General features: G+C 36.9%; 1 protein-coding gene across 1 annotated transcript in view; it reads left to right on the top strand.

Moving 5' to 3' along the window:
- The first annotated feature begins 256 nt into the window (after positions 1-256).
- Cdk6 (cyclin dependent kinase 6) overlaps positions 257-22,113 on the top strand; it is a 181,926-nt gene continuing 160,069 nt past the window's right edge. The window contains exon 1 of the mRNA XM_090333119.1: positions 257-574. Coding sequence (XP_090189245.1) covers positions 342-574 — 233 coding nt within the window. The 5' untranslated portion in view covers positions 257-341. The remainder of the gene's footprint in view (positions 575-22,113) is intronic.

Here is a 22,113-nt window from a genome sequence, read left to right as displayed (position 1 = left end):
CTGCGGACGGAGGCGCGCCCCGGCAGAGTATGTGATCGCCTCGGTGTCGGGGTAGACACTTCGCTTCGGGGAGGGAAGAGGAGGGATCGGCGGTTCGCTCCTCTCCGGCGGCAGCGGCGCGGCGACTCGGCAGGCGGAGTTTCGCGGCCGCCGCTTCACAGTCGAGCCAGGCGAGCCGGCGGGGAGGTCGCTCCATCCAGTCTCGGCGGCCACGAGAATCCGGGCAGCCGAGGCACCGGAGCGCCGGAGCGGGCAGGGCGAAGGCCAGCGGAACCGAGGGAGCGAAGGCTCCAGCCGGCGAGCGCACCCCCACCGGCCCCAGCGACGCAGCGCCGGGCGTCATGGAGAAGGAAGGGCTGAGCCGAGCGGACCAGCAGTACGAGTGCGTGGCGGAGATCGGGGAGGGCGCCTATGGCAAGGTGTTCAAGGCCCGCGACCTGAAGAACGGGGGTCGGTTCGTGGCACTGAAGCGCGTGCGGGTGCAGACGGGCGAGGAGGGCATGCCGCTCTCCACCATCCGCGAGGTGGCGGTGCTGAGGCACCTGGAGACCTTCGAACACCCCAACGTGGTCAGGTGAGGAGTGGAAGGGGGGAGGGACCGCGCCATCTGGGGCCCCGAGCCCAGGGGTAGGGGGAGATCCTTGGGTCCGGGAAGGTGCTAGGCCGGGGTCGCCTGGGAGGCCCTGCGCGATCTATTAGCCAGACAAGGTGAGAGTGGGTTTTATCCACAGAGCCCGAGTGACCTTGCCGCCAGAATGAACAAACAAACAAAAAAAGACCTACTTCTTTGCCTCTGGGCCACTCCCAAGTGCATTCTCTTTGCTGCCTTTTGGGGGTCCTGGGGGAGTTGGGTCCTATTGGGGACAAAACCCAGCCATCCTGAAACAGGTTCTGCTAGCCCCATGTATATACATACGTGTATTTGTTTTTCTGCCGTAGGAAGACTTTATGAGACTCAGAATGAATGGAGAGGTAACGGGTTGTGTGATAATTAGAAGAGAACTTTAAGGGTGGGGCCTAGTATAAATCAAGTTAAAGAAATGCAGAACGCAGAACTTGTCAACCCCACTCATAGTTTCTTTTTATCACCGTTGCCAAATGATTGCTGATGGTCTAGGAAGTTTCAGTCGTGATGCATGATGTCAAATGTTATTTTAAAAAATATCTTCCAGGGCCCGTTTGGGCCTAGTGGTAGAGTGTTTGCCTAGCATGAAGGAAGACCCGGATTGGATTCCTGGGTACCACATACAAAACAGAAAAGCTGGAAGTGGTGCTGTGGCTCAAGTGGTAGGGCTCTAGTCTTGAGAAACTCCAAGGACAGTGCTCAGGTCCTGAGTTCAAGCCCCAAGATGGGAAAAAGAAACCCCAAAATCAACAAAATACAAAGAAAAAAAATGTCTTCCAAAGACAGGTATGGTGATACAATCCCAGCACTTTGGAGGCTTAAGTAGGAAGATTCAGAGGTAAAGGCTAGCCCAGGCTACACACATTGGGAGACCCTATCTTAAAAGAAAAATAATAAAATAAAATAAAATTGGGCTGGTGAGTGGTAGTGGGCCAGTTTAGCAAGCATAAGCCTCTTTGGGTTCCAACCCCCAGGACCATCAGGTGGGGGGGGATATGTCTTGCATGCTTGTCTCACGTTTGTACTACTTAATGCCTCTGTGCTGACATAGTCCTTAGACTTCTGTTAGGGGTTAGCTGTGAATCCAGGATGTGGCATCTTTAGATTCTACATGTTCTGCAATGGCTTTCCGGGACTAATTGTGCAAGTGGGTAGACAACAGCACTCTTAGCAGTCTCCCATGTAGTAACCAGTATTAAAAGAAAGTGTTTGTGATTTAGGATAATGATGTTTTCTTAGTGATCCTGGAATTTCCCCATTGTGTGTGGTTGTGTCATCCTTTTCTTTCTGAAATCAATGCATAGCTACATAGCTTGAAGTAAAAAAGGAATGCAGAGAGGCTTGTATAAATTGAGTTGTAGTTTTTAACCTTATTGGGCTCTTAATGTGTGGGAGAAAGGAGATTTGGAGGGTTGTCTCCCTTTTTCTTATCCATCTAAGGATTCTGTTCGACAAATATGTTCCTACTGTGTGCTCTGTGGATGAAACTATGTAAATAAGCATAGCTAAATATTTTTGTAAAAAGTCAAAACAATTTAACATTAGTCATCAAAATGGAGAGACCCAGGACTGACCTTTGAAATACCAAGCCCCCAAGAGAGACAGATATCTCCAAAATCTTCCTGGGAGGTTCTAAATTGTCTCCTCTTATCCTGGACTCCGTGATTTGTGAGATGCTTTGTTACCAGCACTGAGGCTAGAAGGCAGCAAAGAATCATAAATACATAAATAAAGCAGTAAAGGGTTGTAAAGATAGGACCACATTAGCCTATGCTTTAGTCAATACTGGGAGGCAGAAAGATAATGAAATTGGGGGAATAAGTTTCTGGAAGATAGGGATTTATATAAAAGAATTAGATTGCCTTTTGTGTCTCTCTGTGTGTGCATGTTGAAAAACAACAAAAACTTTTTGGGGAAGGAGGTCATTCAACTCACCAGACTTCATTCTTTTCTCAGAGGAATCACTGAAGCTCTTCCCAAAGAATGACTTTCAGCCCTAGAATTTTAAGAACAAAGCTTTTGTTATATTTTTGTTACTTGTTCTATAGAGTGTGATTATCAAGTATACAAATAAAATAATGTCTTACTAATGGAGCGTTCATAGACTGTATAACACTGTTCACAAAGCCCAAATAGGAAAGTTGTGCTGGGTACATTTTGACTGATCCATGCTATTTGGTTGCTTTGTCCTCTTGGATGGGTCTATCTTTAGAAATGTTGAAATTGACGTGGCTTCTCAAGTGTGAATTATACAAGACTGTAGCGTGAATTGAAGAAAAAAGGCATCGTTCTCTATAATTGCTGTTACCTGTACTGAGGTATTGACAAAACCTACCTTGTAGAGTTTGTAAGCTTAAATTTACATCAAGTATCTTGAGTATTTGTATTTTAGCAGATTTGTGGGACTCTTGCCTTAGAATAGGTTCTCAAGAGGGCATTAGTTTATCTATTTTTATAGAATATATGATATTGGAACTCAGACACTTCAGGTTTTAGAAATGATAAAGCTACTTGAGAGTAATTAGTCTGAGGTTTGTCCAAAAAAAAAAAAAAGAAAAGAAAAGAAAAAAAAAATCAGTCAGAAGCTGTGAAATTAGTGACATTTGAAGTTATTCATGAGGTCTCCCTTGAGAGCTGAACATCTCCATTCTCTATTGATTTCCTTCCTGTTTCTTCTTCCTCTGCCTTGGACAACCACTGCCCCTTTACCTGCTTGGGTTATATTAGGAATTTCTGATTTTACAGAAATTTTACTAAGACTTTCTTTTTTTCAGGGTCAGGAAATAAATGACAAGTGACAACAATTCTTCCAAAAGTGTCAAAATTGAGCCCCCAAACCTATAATTGTTGTTGTCCATAGTATTAGCTTTGCAGTTTTGTGCCTGGCTTATTCAAAGTTGTTTGGAAAGGCAGATGCCTTTTTAAGTGCCTTCAAGTCATAAGTAATTGATGATAATTATAGGCTTTGCCCACAGATAGTTAACCTCCTAAGCTTGAAAGAACACAATAAACATATTAGATTTTTTTTTTACGTTTTAAGACTTAATTTTGAAAGATTTGTCAGAAAAGGCTGACTTGATGTTGTTGGCCCAGGCACTGTGTGCATGCAGAGATGATGGCTCAATTCCTGCTTACCTGCATATGATATCTCCCAGACCCAGGCCTGATCATCCAAATACTGTCTGAAATGTAAATTTACTTTCATTTTACAGTTGTTAATCTTGAATTCAGGAGGCTTTGCCAGAATCAGTCTTCAATATGAACCAGAATTGGAGTTTCTGCACTCCATGAATGAGTTCTGTTTTTCATCCTGAACTAAAACACATCGAAAGAGATAAAACATAAAAACAAGTTTTGTCAGCAGTGCACTTATTCACCATCTGTTTGTAGGGGCCTACTGTGCTGTCAGACAACCTGAAGATGACAATCTGGGATAGAGGACTGAGCATATCAGAAGTAGTAGTTCCGCTTGTAGGTTATACCTTGCTATGGAATGAGTTGCTTTTCTTAGCAATTCATTTCTCTTTAGTTCAGCCAAATCAGTTTTATAGAGCAGTTTATGTTTCTCATAGTTTAGTTACCAGGAATTTGATGGTTGGATAGGCAAGATAACTAAATGGTAATCAGAATCACATGTTTTTTGAAGATTAAATTTCATCTTTAAGACATACATGTTGACCTATATAGGAAGGTATTAACATGGAACTAATATATAAGAATATTTGAAAGGCACATGGTATCCTTAATATGTGGCTATTAGATCCAAACAGTACAAGAGCGAGGACTCAATATTTGTGTATCCAATGCTTTTGACATGGTACTGGAAATATAAACACAACTACATAGACATAAAAACTTATGACTCTATAGACATAATGTTTTATTACATAGATTAATATATTTCTATGACATACAATCCCTCAGCCTAATTTTGATTATGTTCTAAAATCTAAGTGCCAGTGATTGTATATAGAGATTCCCTTCTTGAATACTTGTTTGTTAAACACGTCATTTGAAATATGATGTAAAAATCAATGTTAATAAATTTTTTAATAAAAAAAGAATATTTGATGAGGGAAAATGATCTGAGGGATGACATTGATCAAGATGCATTGTACTGACATTTTGAATCCAGACCCCTTTGTACAATTACTTAAAGGTAATTTAAAAGTTTAAAAAAATAGAGCATCTGCTCCATTTATTCAACAGATATTTAGAAAAAAAAATAACACAGGGTTGTGAGTGCTGGAAAGATACCTAGGTAAATCACTCTCTCTTGGCAACTCCCTCAAGTGGTTTCCCAATGTTTGAAGGAGTAATATTTCAACATAACCTTGATATGGTAGTATCATATACCTAAGTGAAATGTAGGTAAATGTTGTCAATATTATTGCCTTGGGGATTAACTTTATTAGAATATTAATTGATGAAAGTAATTCAGAGTAATTTCTGCTCTAAATGTCTAAATATGTTAACTTTTTACTAGAATATGCAGTTAGTGTTTTAAAAAACAAAGAAACAAAGAAAAGTTAGATGGCACAGAGATTATTTAGGGCCTTGTAATTTTTCTCTTTAAACATCTCACGAATATGCAGCATAAAAAGGAAAGTAGTACAGTTATGATTTCTCTAGAAAAACTTCCAAGATAGACAAATTGTGGCATCTTATTTGGCTCTGTATGAAGCCAGGCCTTCAGGTAGGTAGCTCATGGAAATCTTTACAAATAAAGGTTATTTTTTGGATTAGTAACACTGAGTAGGACCTGTTTCAGTGAAGACAGGAATGACTTGTTCACAAGTCAATACGTTAAATATCATGTTTGTTCCTTTATTCTGAAGAGTTTCTTGAAAAGTCTCCAATTTGTCAAGGTTTATTGGTAAACAAATACTTTTCTACTGTTATTCTACTTCTGCCTTGTTCCTGCATAGAAGGACTTTATAATTCTGAATCTATGGCTATATCCTTCTAATGTAACTTATCACCATGGGAGTTTTAGATTTGTCAGAGTCAGGAAAAAAAAAACAGACTCTCAAGAGGGTAATATATAAATGTAAATGTCTTTTGGAGTTACTTTCCTATGTGAAAAAGTGGAAGGTTTGCTGAGAATAAGTGATATCAATTCAGAAAATTTCTGAATTGTGTCGGATATTCTACTGAAGCATATCTATTTAAAAAATACGTTTATACTATGAATTGTGCTTTTAAAGAACTTAGGTTATAATCACACTCATTTAAGCTAAGTAGTAATGTAGTAGATATAAGTAAGCAATTCAACATTCATTTTAGATAACAGTAGAAAAAATTGAAATGTTTGGTGAATTAAGTATTACGTAAAGCCTCTTTAGTACTTAATGAAATGAATACAGTAATACTTAAATTAGACAGTATAACACATAAGTCAATACATGTTGCCCTGGGTTTCTGAGGAGCTATTGCTGTTTCAGATATGCTTCTCTGTCTTCATAGGACGTGATCAATTTTGAACTTCCTGATGTTGCAGAAAACATGGCAGAGATGAAATGTGGGTCCCAGATAACAAAAGGAACTAGTGTTCATGTATGATCTTGGGCGTTGTCCACCATCTAGGAGGCAGTATTGCACATGGACACCTATGGCTTGATAATGAGCTTTCTACTAAAGGTTAGCATTTGAGTAGCAATCCATGATGGGTCAGATTGGCCAGCAGAGCAACCAGCAAAGGTTTTTGTAAGAGCCATTGGGAAGTTGCTTTGAATTATCACCAGTTTGCTTCCATCACTGACTTTTTGTTTGACCAGCTGCACCTGGGTCTCTTCACCTGACAAGTGAGGGAGGACACTCTGAGGCAAGAATCCTTGCGAGTGCAAACTTGTTACCTAGAGGTCCACCTGAGATCATAAAAACATTTGAGATAAGATAACTCACCATCCCCAACCCATCCTATGCCTGTAATAGTTTGCCTAAAGTTGTTCGCGACAGCTGACTTTGTAGCCATCCTAGAATCACAGTATGGAGAATTTTATAATTAGATGGGGTCCTAGATTTGATCTAGTCTTAAGTAGCTATGGTTCATTTATGGGTCATGAGATGAAAATAAAGTTCCTTTACTTATCTGTTTTATTCCCAGGTTACATGCATCATAGATACGAATTAAAGATTGAAGAAAGTTGAAGTTCAGGCAGGTTTATGAGCCACATTAAGCAAAACAGGATGACTAATGGTCATCGCATACCAAAACCTCCCTTAAGATGTAAACATATTTTCAGTTTAAATGGCAATGTTTGCTGACCTGTGAAAAGGACTATGTTTTTTATATCCATGAATATTAACATGGCCAGTAAACGTGTCCTGAGTTCCTGAGTAGACTAGATTAGGTTAACATTGATGTCGGGAGAGTTTGGTGATAACTAATGTAGATATATAAAACTTTTTATTAAAATGTTTAGCCAAACACTGTTGTTTAGCCAAGCAGTGGTAGCTCTCCCCTGTAAATTCTAGCTACCCAGGATACTGAGATATGAGGATTTTGGTCTGAAGCCAGCCCAGGCAGCAAAGTCCATGAGACATATCCAGTTAACCACCAAAATGCAGGAAGCAGAGCTGTGGCTCAAGTTGTAGAGCACTAGTCTTGAGGGAAGATGCTCAGGGATAGAGCCCAGACCCTGAGTTCAAATCCCAGGACCAGCACACACACACACACACACGCACACACACACACACACACACACACACAGAATGTTCAAGTACACATTCCTCTTCAAAATTTTTCTTCATTGGGACTTGAATTCTGGGCTTGGGCATTGTTCCTGAGCTCTTCAGCTCAAGGTGACCACCCTACCACAGCACCATTTCGGTTTTCTGGTGGTTAGAGATAAGAGTCTCATGCCTGGGGTGGCCTTGAAACTCGATCCTCAAATCTCAGCCTCCTGAGTAGCTAGGATTATAGGCGTGAGCCACTGCACCCAGCTTTGCATGTGTTTGTTGTATGTATGCTATACATGCTACAGGCAGACAGACTCCTCCACTTCCCCTAAATGGCCTTCTTGACATCTACCTCTGACTTTAAATTGGACTTACCTCATAAGATGCACTTGGTCCCCTCCCTGTGACCATTCTTTATAAATGTTGAAATGCTAGGGTCTGCATTTTGTTGCACCTTCTTGATAAGATCTTTAATTCCTCTTTGAGGTACATTTCTGCTTTCTTGGTACCCTGACAACTGCAGACCTCTTATGTGGGTACTTAGTATATTTCTGTTCCTTTATATTAATTCGCTTGTATAAAATGTAATATTAACTTCCTCCTATGTACAACTTTATATTTCCCATTATAAAGCTCCTAAGGCAGAATGTCTTGGGATCACGTCTATTTATTCCCTAATATCCAGTGACAATAAAATGAATAACAAATGGATAAAATAGTAAGAGTCTAGTTATTAAGGAGGGGACCATATGGGTTATTTCCATTACATGAGAGAATGTTCATATTAGGAAATGTCAAATAAAAAGGGAGAACAGATTTGTATATTGGATTACACTTACTAGGTTTCCTGGGAAATGACTTGAAAAATGCTGAAAAAGTTTCTTTTTGTTTTACTGCAGTCTCTATAGTTTATATTAAACTGAGTTTTAAAGTTCAAGAAAGTCATTCCCATAGTTAACTGTACCGCCAGACCTGATTTATATACTGTGGAGAAGATATTAATGTTAGGAAATGAGCAAATATTCAGTAAAACTGGAAAATGATTTGAACATTTTGAAATGGAAGAATGTGAAGTCTCGTGAATACATTTTACTCAGTTGATTGAATTTTTTGACATTTGTTTTTTCCCCATTATAAATTAATTTCTTTGGCTTTCTATAGTGGAAAAACTGTTAGAGCAGAATTAAGTAAAACCTTCCTAATAATTTCCAAAAGGTGATGGTTCTGGATGGAATCATCCAGGGGTTGTCTTCTTCTTCTGCATGATTTGCATACAAAGAATTTGGATTTCTTCTTCATATACTGATACATTGAGTTAAGAAGTACATCACCAATGAGACTAATTTCAGTTCCTCAAGACATTACACATGTTATATGTGGACACATTAGTTCATGGACAAGCACAACAGTTGAATGTAAAGCTCCCTAAAGAACATTGACAATAAAACCATTTCTTCCAAATCTGGTGTTATGTATCTTTCTTCCCTTTGCTAGAGTATCGATTGTTTACTCTTCTTTTGGTTTCATTGAGTATGGGAATCTAAAGTTCTGTTTAGTTTGTCTCCAACTGTTGTCTTGTTCCTTCATGTAACTTAAACACTTGGCATGGTTCTCAGCATTTTGTAGCCCAGAATGAATGTTAGTGAATGAATGAGTATGTTCCATTTAGGAATAATTTAAGTTTAATTTTTGTGAGAATCAGGAATGGATAATGATGTTATTACATATGTAGAGTTTCTAGTATTTAGTAAGTATTTATTGAGCATTATGTATATTTAATTCTTTTACTAAGTGATTCAGGGAGGTCAAAAAGTATTTAACAGGGCCCGGGAGTGTGGCCTAGTGATAAGAGTGCTTGCCTACCATGCACAAAGCCCTGGGGTTCAATCGCAGGTACCACACCCTTGAGAAAGCCCAAAGACAGTGCCAAGGCCTTGAGTTCAAGACAAAGGACTGGCAAAAAAAAAACCAAAAACATTGAAATATTCATTCATTTCTTCACCTAAAAGGAGGCCTGGAATTTGTTTTGAAATAATCCAGCTAGACTGGATTATGAGTTGATCACTGTTGAAGTTATGGAGGTTCATTGTACTACTCTGTCTCCTTTTGTATGGGTTCCAGAATTTTTGTAATAGTAAATTTAAGGAATGTACAACTAGTAAACTAGGATCCACGGGAGTTTGATTCCATCCCATCTACTTATTAGCTTTGTGGTGGAGGTAAATTCCCAATATCTCTTGGCTGCCATTTTTCCACAGTAAAGAAAGAAATTATTTCTACACTTTGAACCTTAGTTGGATTGTTGTGATCAGTGGAATTATTAATACAAAGATCAAATATTTTATATATGAAGGGTATTATTGAACAAAACAAGCTCCTTCCCTCAAGTAACTTACAGAATTTATGGAAGAAACTGGAATGTGCATAGATATATCCATATTATTTATTGGTGAGGTTAATGTGATTTTTTTTCCCACCCCAAAGGAATGGAGCTAGTATCTCCGAACAGATGTGAATTAGATTTATAGCAATTATATAATAAAATACCAGGGTATCGGAAATTGGTGTTAGATTTATCCCATGTTGCATTTTGCATATTAATGGATTTTTGTATGTGTCTTTGTAGGGAAGGCTGTGGACCACGTACTTCTGACAATACATGGGAGCTTGATGTTGTTTTTTTTGTTTGTTTGCTTTTGTATTTTACTTTTCAAAACAACTCAAAAACAAGGGAGCATCTTTACTGTTCTTTTCTAAGTTTGAAAGTTTCACATGGAACTATTAATCTTTGACTCTCATTGGAATTTCCCCTTGCCATCTGAGGATATTCCTAGTGCAAAATTGCTTTGTATCATTAAAATTTTGTTTCATGTATTCGGTGTTTAAGTCTTTAAGAAATTCTATCTGCAGCTAGGAAGCCAGACTCTTTCAGGAGCTCCAGGGAATCCCTTCTTTTTCTTTGCTTGCTTTTACTACCAAGTAATCTCATAATTTCTGTGTTTTGTATTACTTATAGTTGGTATAAAACATTTACTTTTCTTAGAATGCTTTTCTTTCTAGAATACATCAAAATATAATATTAGAAACATCAATACTGTTCAGCAACAGAACAAGAAAAACAAAAGACTGCATTTCAAAGGCAGGCGTTAGGGTAATTGGATATGATCAATTCATATGAAAATATTTAGTGAAAACAGAGAGACTGAGTAGTTTTAAGTTTGAAATTTCTAATGATATAATATATATCCTTAATCATATAAAATAACTTAGAGAAGTTATTAAGGTAAGGAGATATTTTCTTGTTGAGCCATGAGAAACCAAGAGATAGATTCCAAGATTGGACCAGAGAGGACCCCCAGAGCTAATTACGAATGAAGGGCATGCCACTTATATAAGTTGTGTTAAGGAAGTGGGACAGCATAAATTCCCCTTTCTTACACATTAAAAGCAAGAGTTGTATTAATAATTATAAGCCTGTGGGACTTATCAGTGGTTATTTAATTTATTAGATTACTATGCCAACACTGATGTTAAATGATCTCTAGGATATACCAGTTTGCAGTAGTCTTTAAAGCACATCACTTTAAACTCAAATATGGCAGACTCTGAGTGATGGGCTTGATCTCAAGAACTCTGTAACTATAGTTGAACCTGCAGTACCAGTTTCAGTCCTAGAAACACAGTCTTTTGAGACAAGCCCAGAGAAGAACCTTTGTTTATGAATGGTGGCTAATAATGTTTTTCCTTATGGCTGATTTTATAAAAATAGGTGAATTCAGTTAGGCAAAGAGAATGGGTAACATGTAGCCATGTGTCTGAAAGGACTTGCACACTCATTAAAAGGAGTGAAGAAGATAATCTAAGTTGAGATAGAGATGAAAATCTGGGCTAGCAAGTAGATTTGAAGTTTCTTGGTAGACTTCAACATCTGCATGAGATGAAAATTCTAGTATGTGTAGAAAGCCCTCAAGCCAACGCTTGCTGAATGGATTCAAAATATTTATTCCTTTTAATATCTGTTTTGGCTGGTAGATCTTATTTTAACCATCTCTAGATTGCCCACTGTGTCTAGCACTCAAAATATTTGAGTGTTTGCACAAATTGATAGGGAATGTCTGTTTCCTATTAGATTAGAAACTCCATGAGGAAAGATAGTTTTGTTGATTGCTTTATTTTCAGTTTAGTAAATGCCTGTTTAGTCAATGAATGAATGGATAAACTGTGACTGAAGGTTACTTTCTACTGTAACTGTTAACAATATAACTGTAAATCAGCACCAACATTTAGCAGATCTTTTATCTATCTTCTTAATTATTCATGTAGTGGTATAGTCTAATCATGGTAGTAAATTAGATTCTGGTTTAGAAAGAGACAGGAAATGATGCAACAGGTGGGAGTTTGATTCATTCAGAAGTTTCTCCATTCTCAAGTGTTTCTAGTGGGCTAGTAGATGTACATTAAGACCTAAGCCCAAGCTGTTGAGCAGAGCAGGTATACCTGGCCCTGAACTTCCTTTCATCACTAAAGATTCAAAGCAATTGCATTTACCTATTGGCTCATGGATCCAAAAGCCAGTGTACACCTTTTTTTCTTTTTGACTAATTGTTTTCCTTTAATCTTTCCTGAGATTTATTTTCATTCATCCAGAACATTTGCTTAACTCTTTCTGTTGTTCTTGCCTTCTTGCTTTGTGTTAATTTTGGTGACAGTTCTCAAGTAAATTTTGATGGGTCTATACTTGGTCATTTCTTGATGGGAGCAGAATTTTTGTAGACTGAGAATTGCTTATTACCAAAGGAAGTTTTCTTTATGAAAAAATTCTTTTTTTAAAAAAAGTGTGCATCAAGGATGATACTTGAAAATTTCACCAGAAGCAAAATAATTTAACACCAAACAGCTGCTCTGGAAGAATGAGGGATCATGTTCTGTCCTATTTATTCTGCATTCTTCAATTTTGAAGACAATATAATCTGGAAAGAGCCATGAATGTAGAAAGAACGTTATCTCATTCTTTCAATTCTTGTTGCACCTGGCTGTCTGAATTCATTGTCATATTCTAGGTTTTCATTCCGCTAATATACCATCTCTAAACCAACAGCTGGTATAAAGTGTAACAAGAAAAAGATAATCTGACATCACATTGGGAATGTTGGCCAATTTTTTTGTAAGGGAAACTAGAAAAACAAACCCACTATAAATTATTCTTTGCTGGAATTTCTCATGTCTGATGATTTAAAAGAATAAATTCTTCATGCAAATGTAATCATTACAAACTTAATTGAAGCTTGTTGGATACTCAGATTTACTCACTATGGTATGTTTTTGATGGAGACAGGAAGTGAAAAAAGCAAGGTCCATAAGATCTTTTTTTTTTTTTCTGTGAAGTCTAAGCCAGTCTTTTAATGTTTCTCATTGGGTCTTTGGTCGCTAGGGTAAATGACTCAAGGTATCTGTTGCTGCCTAGTTGTTTTTAAGAGGGAATTTCCCCCCATGTTCTCCCCTCCCCAAAATAGCTAATTATATACTGGAAGTTTCAGTACATTGTTCAGAGTTTGTGAAGTTAGCATATTTCTGGAAGCGTACTGTGAATGTAATTCTTAGCTGTACTGATGCTTTTGTTTCTCCATCTCTGCAGCTAGCCCTGTACTGTAAGGACACAATTCTATCGCTATTTTTTCCCCTCACATTTGATGTGGTAGTTTGCATACAGCTGCAGAGTAGACAGTTACCTTTGAAAGGAACACTTGGCCGCCCTAATTTGATTAAAGAAAACCACCTCAATCATTTCTAGACTGAGAACGTTTTCATTTTAACTTGGCAGTAGGAGTTGGGAATGTACTCATTGCACTTAGATATGTAGGGGGACCAGTTAGGGAACAAAACCAACTGCTTGAATGAAGAAAGCCTTGGTGTAATTTGCTTTTTTTTTTTTTTTGAGACAAGCAATATTATATGAGATTGATTCTCATTTTCTTTCCCTTCTAAATTTTCTTTAACCTTGTTTTTCTCCTTTATCTCTTTTTCATGATTATTATTTACTTAGTGTTTCCAATGAATGGATTCTGGCAGGTATGGCTTGTCAAAGACTTTGAGATCCTTAAAATTTATCCTGTTTTTACATAAAAATGAAAATTTAGAATCATAAATTACTATAAATTACATGTCCTTTTTTGGTAACTATTGGGAGAAGTTAAGGAGGACTTTTGATCATGAGTATACAAAGGTTGAGAATTTGATTGTAGTTCTAGTACCAGGTCTGTATCCCCTCCATGTAGACTGTCTCCGAACTAGAAAATGTGACACCAGTTTAACAAGAATACACTCTATTGATTGTGGATTGGCATCAACTTCACATATAGGTATGCAATATGTAAGAGCAGAGCATTAATGTCTGTAGGATGGATGTTAAAAAAAATTCAAGCAAGACCCTGTCTCAAAGCACAAGAAGGACGATATGTGAATGTTCACACATATATTCTCTCTCTATATATAGAAAGAGATACCTATTATATAATAAATGTTCACGAGAGTTGGCTACTTAAGTGATAATCTCATAGCAAGAAAAAGGGAAGGTTAGGGAAAGTAGTTACTTCTACACAGAGAATTTAAGTTACTTGTTCAAGGTTGTCTATTGGGTGGCAGAGTTCAAGACTAGATCGCAAGTCTCGACTTTAGGGTGGAATTTCTCTTGCTTTACAGTTTTTGTAATATTACAAATGTTATAGTTTTGCAGTGGTCATTGAGATTTGACTATTTTTTTGTCGCAAATTAAATGCATTTAAATAGCATGCTGACAAAAAGGCACACTGTTGCTGGAAGAAGAAGCTGTCTTGCCTTGTATATGTGAAAAACAGGTGTGGTTGCTTAGTTCTGGCACATTATATATTTGTATATCAGTATATATATATGTATGTGTTATATGTATGTCCTCATCTATTTTTTAATGTGTATACATGTGTATGTACATGTGTAAATACACTTCTCACTGAGCTACACCATTAGCCCATTATATATGTGCACACATGTGTGAATATATACATATATATTTAAGCAATTTGATCATGCATGTCTGGAGACATGCACATGAAATTGAGATTAAGTAATAGTATATTTTGTTGTCCTGCTTGTGGCACTCAACTTTTCATAAACTCCTCAGGCCAGGGAGAAAAGCAAGGAAGAGGAACAGATCCAAAGCTGTAGTAGATTCACCTTGGAATCTGGCACAGAAAGTGCTGACTCGGATGCAACACATGCTCCTGATTACTCAGCACTTCCCGGTTTCTCTGTTTCGCTCTAATGGCTAATAGTATCAAATGACCTTGTTCTATGCTCATAGTTTAAGGACATTTTTTTTAATCATCAAAAATTTGCAATATTTTAAAAATTAATTAGTGTTACTAAGAAAAGCCATTATATTTCGCAGTGTTCCATATATTGTTTGTTCTTAAGGTGATGATAGACTAAGGAAGAAGCTTTGGTATGGGACTATCAATAAATACATAGGTCTTTCAAGTTAAAGCCATCTTGCTATAATGTATTTTGAGTTTTTTTTTAATTGTTTCTCTACAAGTGAATAGTTGAGGCAAAACTAGAAGGGAAGTGCAGTTGGAACTACAGTGTATAGATGCAGAATTTACTACTTCATATTTAATAGAGGCCAGTGAGGCCCAGTAAGCAAGGGAAGTCATGGATCCGTTCATTGGGTCCATTCCAGTCCCTCATTACTCTCAGAATTGGTTCACCACGTTTCTTATGAAATCTTATTGTTTTATGAATTCCTTTTGCAAAGTAGCAAAAATACTATGGACTCCCAAATGATTAGTATTGAGCAGAGATGGAGATGAAATTTTTCAGGAAGATTTGAAAATTTCAGAACACTTTGAAATTTTTTTACATGACCCTAATCCTACGCCATCATGACGTGTCAGGGCAGGGTTGAGAATTGCTTAGTATTGACAACTGACCTGTTTAGGAAAACCAAAAAAAAACCCAAAAACAAAAAACCCTACAAAGTAGTTTTAAAACGAATTTCTAGATTACTTTGACATACTGTCTCTTTAGAAATTTAATTTTTGTTATGAACAAGGAAAATCTTAAGCTAATGGTTTGTAGTAAAGAAGTTATAGCAAGGATATGGCTAAACTTGGTGAAGGTATTTATTAGTCAATCTGTGTTCTTTCATCTTTACAGGGGTCTGTAAATAGCAAGAAGTCCTTACCCTAAAGCTACTTCCAAATAGGCAAAAGTAAAAATCCCTACAGAAAACATAGCCTTGACCTTTTTTGCACATGTTATCCAAATGAAAAATTTGCTTTGAAGTGGAGTCGTGTTACATAATCATGCTGAAAATATGCAGTAATATGTATTCCTTTGAATGTCTTTCATTCAGAAACATATTTTTGTTTATTTGACTATCCTATCAGGTTAAAATGGATTATGTTCTGGTTGTTCATCTAACCACTCAACCTCAGAATACTTGCAAAATTACATGAAGAGGTTTGTTTCAAAGCATAACATTTTTCAGAAGAGTTTGAGGTCACTAAAAAGTTAAACATGCAATTTCATTAGTGATTAAATAAAATAATCATAATAATGAATGAAGATAAACTGAAACTACAGACTCAGTTTTTACAGCATCTGTCCTTTTTTTTTTTTTGAAAAAGAGTACTTTCTAGAAGGTACTTAAAATTAGTCATTTGTTTCAGACATGCTTGTAGCATTTCTACTAAACTGTGGCCAACTGGGATGCTTGGGCATCCCAGATCACTTACAGAGAACTAGGAGTATACTAGCCAGTATAGGCAAAAGCAAATTTAGCCTTTTTTTTTTCCCTTGTGTGTTCTCTAAGATGTAACTGCCTGAATCTGAGAATTAAAAGTACATGTTTAAGATGGAAAGCTTCTGAGGCTCCCTCACAATATAAAAATGAACATTTTCATTTATTTGGTATTTTATTCATCTTGTGCTGGTCTAATGGGCATTCTGTGTATTGAGCTTTAGTAGAATATTACACTTCGTGATCACTATACTACAATAGGTATAATATAACAACCATTCTTATTATCTTTAGTGGTGGTTACATCATCAGAGAATAAGAATATGATAAAATATATCTAAAAGTCATAATTTTTGAGTATTGAGAAGATACTTCTAAGATTTATACTTTATAGGAATCCTAATAAATTGACGTTTATGTTGAACAATGCCTGGTTTGCTACAAGAGTTTCATTGAGAGTAGCATTTTCACTTGGTTATAGAATTTGGCTATTCTTGATAGATAAGAAAAGCGCTGTTGGAAAGATAGAATCTGTTGTATTATGTTTGGGTAAGTGATTAATTACAAAATTTCATTCTTTAATCTTTTGAGGGAAAAAATAGAGGTTGAGGTAGCAATGAACAGTACTCAGGGAGTTTAGATGAAGAATAAAATCATAAAAGAAAAGGGAAGAAACTAGGAGGAAAACGAAGGAAGGGTGACATCCAAAAACAAAACAAAAGAATTTATTACTTGACTTATGAAATGGTAACTCCTCTGTACAAGACCTTAATAATAACAACAAAATTATATTTTAATGAGAAGAAAAATAAAATAGAAAAAAGGAAATTCAGAAAGTAGATGAAAAGAGGAAGAATAGCCAAAAAGATGAAAAGAGATCAAATTTTTAAATATAATTTTTCAAGTCTTAAAATACTAGAAGGTAAAAATTAGTATGGCAAAAGATTCTGATTCCTATAGAATACATATTTCTAGACAACAGAAAAAAATGAGATTAAAATCGTGGGCTGGGGGAATAAAAAATTCAAGGGAATACTTGGCATTAAGTAAAGTTAGCTTGGCTCCAAAAGTAGTATAATACCAACTTCAGTGTGGTTCATCTTAAATGGTTGACCTACTGCTCAAAATAAGAATTTGTTTGTTCTTTTCATATTATGTCTCTTGTGGGAAATGTAAGATAAATTCCTCTTGCATTCATCCAGTCTTTGGTCTTAATGTGGAAAAACATGGTTAAAATTAAAAGACTTGTACTTGACATGCCAACAGGAGTTTTTGATCTGTCCCACATGCTTTCAAATCTAGATAGCTTTTGTTTGTTTTTTAGTGTTGACATTATTATATGAAGTAGACTGTTCATTATCTGGTTACACAGACATTTTGTCACATTATACTAAGATATAAACTGACTACTTTAAACATGTAGCAAATTGGCTATCAGTTTAGGAAGTTGAGTTCACCGTTTCTCCCTCATATCCATCAGAATTCACCCCACAAAAAGTTCTTCAGATGGAGACACATGTATGCCTATTTTTGCACTTAATTTATTTATAATGCTATATGCTGTAAACATGCACATATAATGGTAAGTATTGGAAAAAGCATTCGAAGGTCACTTCATAGCCTGCGATTGTTCACCTTTAACAGAGTGGTAGTAAAAGACATTGCTGAAATTTGGGAGTACTTAGAATGTACTATACTATTTAGTGTAGGGGCGAAATCCTCAGCTTTCTTGAATTGTTTTGCATTGAGAATTACGAACTTCCATAGATAGAATATTTTTTAGTCTTTTTTTCAAGATAGATTTGGGTTTCCTCTTTGTTTTATTTTTGGAATATAGACATAGCATAGATTTGCTATTTTAACCATTTTCAAGTGTACAATTCAGTGATATTAAGTACATTCACACTGTTGTGCAACTTTCACCACTAACCCTCTCCAGAATTTTCCCATCATCTCAAACTGAAAATTTGTACCCACTATATAATGATTCTCTAGCCTTCCTTTCCCACATGATGGTAGATTTTTTTTCATGCTAAGGATTTTACTCAGAGCTTTTTACATGATAAGCAGGTACTTTACAATTTGAACTGTGCCCCTAGTCCTTCAGTTTTTATTTTTGTTTTTGGAGCAGGGTCATGCTACCTTTGCCTTAGCTGGCCTCTAATTTAAGATCCTCCTGTCTCTTGTCTCCTAAGTGACTGGGATTATAATTGCGCACCTCTCTATTTGGCCAAGAAAGTAGACTTTAAAGGGACATTTTAAAACCTGAAGAAGGAAACCAGCGGTTAGTTGAAGATTGGGTCTTAGGACTGACAGTAGTGAAGACCCACTAAAGCTAGCTCAAGAAAGAGCCTATGGTAGAGAAGTCGTGATCCCCTGAGAACTTAACTGTATTTGGCCTCCTAGGGCAGGGATTCTGGACTTTAAGGGTCTCTAAGGAAGTCTGTTATCTGCCTTGCACTAAAAAAATTGCTTGGAACTTCCTTACCATCTGTCTTTATTCTCTCTAACTGCCTCCTTTATGTCTTCCACTTCCCTAGAGCCATCTTGGTCTTCATAGCACTAATTGCCTCATACTACTGGTGCCCTGTCCCACACAAAAGTACCATTTCTCTCCCTCTTAGTTCTTATTCCAGAATCTGAGGTATGGTGTAGGGAACACAGCCTCTGCTTGGAAAAAATGGCCTCAGAGCCTGGATTCATATGTTTAAGAAAATAGGTTGACTTTTGATTCTTTATTGTTAAGGTCTGAGTTTTCAATAAGTAAAATACCACATGTATCATGCAAACACAGCTTTGTGATAATTTTTTAAATCCTGAAGTTTGTGCATTCCAAAGCCATGTATGTAACTACCAGACATTTGAAGACATAACAGTAGAGTTAAAAATAGGTATAAACCCCTGTCCGATTTTACCTCTAGCACATATTTAGATCACTGAATGAGTTCTGAAGAGTTACTTTGGTGATATCTTGAACTCATTCATTTTGGTGGGGGAAAGTCATGCTTGTCAGAGTGAAAAGTTGTAACATACAAGATGGGTTTCTCTTTTTTTTTTTTTTTTTGCCAGTCTTGAGCTCGGGCTCAGGGCCTGAGCACTGTCCTTGGGCTTTCTCAAGGCTAGAGCTCTACTACTTGAGCCTCAGCACCACTTTTAGCTTTTTTCTATGTATGTGGTACCAAGGAATCGAACCCGGATATTCGTGCATGCTAGGCAAGCACTCTACCACTAGGCCAAACTCCCGGCCCCAGGTTTCTCTTTCATATCATTGAGCACAAAGGCTACTTTGTTTTATTTCTTCTATTTATTTGTATAATCTTTAAACTTGGAATTACACAGTACTCTATGATCCTTATTCTCTAAGATTGTCACATTACTGCAATCGTCTTGAACTGTGAGTGATTTTGCCCCTCCTTCCCCCTCCCTCCCCCGAAAGGATGTTGAGACTCTTTGGAAAAATTTTGCTTGTCACAACTGGTAAAGTATGTTTCTTCTAGCATGTAATAGATTATGGAAGCCATTTAATATCCTTAACAATTCATTGGGACAAACAAAATTCAAAATGTTGGAAGGTGCATCACAAAGGGTAGGTTTCACATTAATTGCTAGAAAACACTGAATATTTAGAGGTGAAAACCAATCTAGCATTAATCAGCTGATAGGTTTACTAATAATAAACAACCCCCCAGTGTTATTATACTTTCCGTTTTCATAGTGAGTAAAAATGAGGAAATTCCAAAGAAGAGATAACTTTTTTCCTTAGTTGTTTGATAGTGAAATGAGATTGCTGAGATGGATAAAGACAATTGTAAAATTGGAATTTGCTTATATGATTCAGAACTAGAACTCACATGATGTTTAGAAGTCAAAAATGGCTCACGCCTGTAATCGGAGTTACTCAGGAGGCTGAGGATCAAGGTTCAAAGCTGCCTTGGCACAGAAGGACCTGAGACTCCTATGTCCAGTTAACCTCTAGAAAACAGGAAGTGGGGCTTGAAGGCTCAAGGGTAGGGTGGTAGCCTTGAGCTGAAGAGCTCAGGGACAACACCCAGGCTCAGGGGTAGGGTTGGTAGCCTTGAGCTTGAAGAGCTCCGGGACCACGCCCAAGCTAAGTTCAAGCCCCATCACAAATACACACACACACACACACACACACACACACACACACACACACACACAAAGTCAGAAGGTTGATTTACAAAAAAAAGCTTGTTGATTTTTTTATCTTTTGTTGATTATTTTAATTAGTTATATATAAGAATAATATATACATATACATATATATATTAAAGGAGGCTAGTCAGAATATGTTGACTCAGTGAACAGCGCTTATAAGAGAAGACTATGTGAAAGGGTCTTTGTGTGTTTTAGGCAGTGGACACCTTGAAGTAGAGCTTCTTTCAAGTCATAGGTTCATTGCCTCATCCCTTTTTATTATCTGCATGTATTGTAGTGCTTAGATGTCATTAATCCCTATGAAGTAATAAAACAGTCACTGAAGAAATGAGTAAGGATTAATTAAGGTGAGTAGCAAGTGATCTATGAATGCTGATATATATAAACATATATATATAGAGAGAGAGAGAGAGAGAGCACGCACTATACATTCTAGAGCTTCACCTGTTTTCCTTCCTTTCTATTTGACATGCTCTGATGGATTTGATTAACCAACTATTCTTCTTGCCTAATTGATATGCAACTTGTCCATATATACTGGCTTTCCTCATCTCCCTAAGAGCATTTCTGGGAATTTCAGTTACTGATGTGCTTGCTCATTTTTCCCTTGAGAAGTTTGTGTCACCTTTGTGTTGTACCTTGTCCTCCAGTGCCTTGGTTGTTCCATATTTCCCTACTTCAATATTAATAAAATATCCTTGGAAGCAGAATCTACACTTTCATCTTTGTTGTTGTTGTTGTTGAGTAGTTTGCTGCTAACTAAATTGCATATATTTAATATATGCTTGCTGTATGGAAAGATTGTGAGAGGTAGTCTGTCTTTAAAAATTACAATGAGGTAATCATACACAGAGCAATAACTGTAATGTTCAAGAAAACTAAGATAAATTACTGCCAGTCGCATGGGATTAGAAGGGAAGATTTTTTTCAGTTAATAATCATCTAAACAGATATGTTAGTATATAAGCGTTCCATATTGGTAATATTCAACAGAGTAATTTTGCCTCCAGGGGTCATTTGGCAACATTTATGGACACTGAAACATGCCACACTGCAGAGAAAATACCCCACAACAGAGTCACTCAGCCTTGCGAGTGTGTAGATTGGGAAAGCAAACTTAATAGCCGTGTGTGTCAGCCCCATCATTAGCATTCCTTACCACCCAATGGAATGAGAACATGCAAAAACACAGTGCAATTTTTTATATAGAGGAAATGATCACATGTTAAAAACTCCTAAACAGTGGGAGCTGCAGCTATGTACACAAACCAGGGTAGTCTTAACAGTTACACAGACATATGATAGTTGTTTATGTAATAAACAGGTGTTTTATAAATTTTCATGGCCTCTGGTGATAACTAGGGAGAATTCTTTTAATGTTAAGTACATGTAGCTTTTAGAGGTATTTGAGAGAGCGGGTAAGAGGAAAAGAGATACTGACTTGAAGGAAAAGGAGGTAGAAGCTGCCCTAAAGGAGACTTGAACATGGAGTAGGATCTATTAAGTGTTCAATAGGAAGGAATTCCTTAGCTCCAAAGATCCTAACCTTCATTCATCAATAAATGGAGATTTTATAGAGGGAAAAATAAATAGACATGCAAGAAAATTTCATACTTAAAAAATGTCACATAAAAACTAAAATTCTTATGAACAGTTTATAAGTATTATCTCAAAAATTTTTTTTTGTCTTTTGTGGGGCTTGAACTCAGGGCCTGGATACTGTCCCTGAGCTCTTTTGCTCAAGGCTAGCTCTCTAGTATTTTGAGCCACAGCTCCACTTCTAGTTTTCTGGTCCTTAACTGGAGATAAGAATCTCATCGACTTTCCTGATGGAGCTGGCTTTGAACCATGATTC

This window comes from Megascapheus bottae, chromosome 5, assembly GCF_031878675.1.
Source record: "Megascapheus bottae isolate mThoBot1 chromosome 5, mThoBot2.hap1, whole genome shotgun sequence".
Lineage (NCBI taxonomy): Eukaryota > Metazoa > Chordata > Mammalia > Rodentia > Geomyidae > Megascapheus > Megascapheus bottae.
The sequence above is the reverse complement of the archived record's forward strand: the minus strand, read 5'-3'. Positions and strand labels throughout refer to the sequence as shown.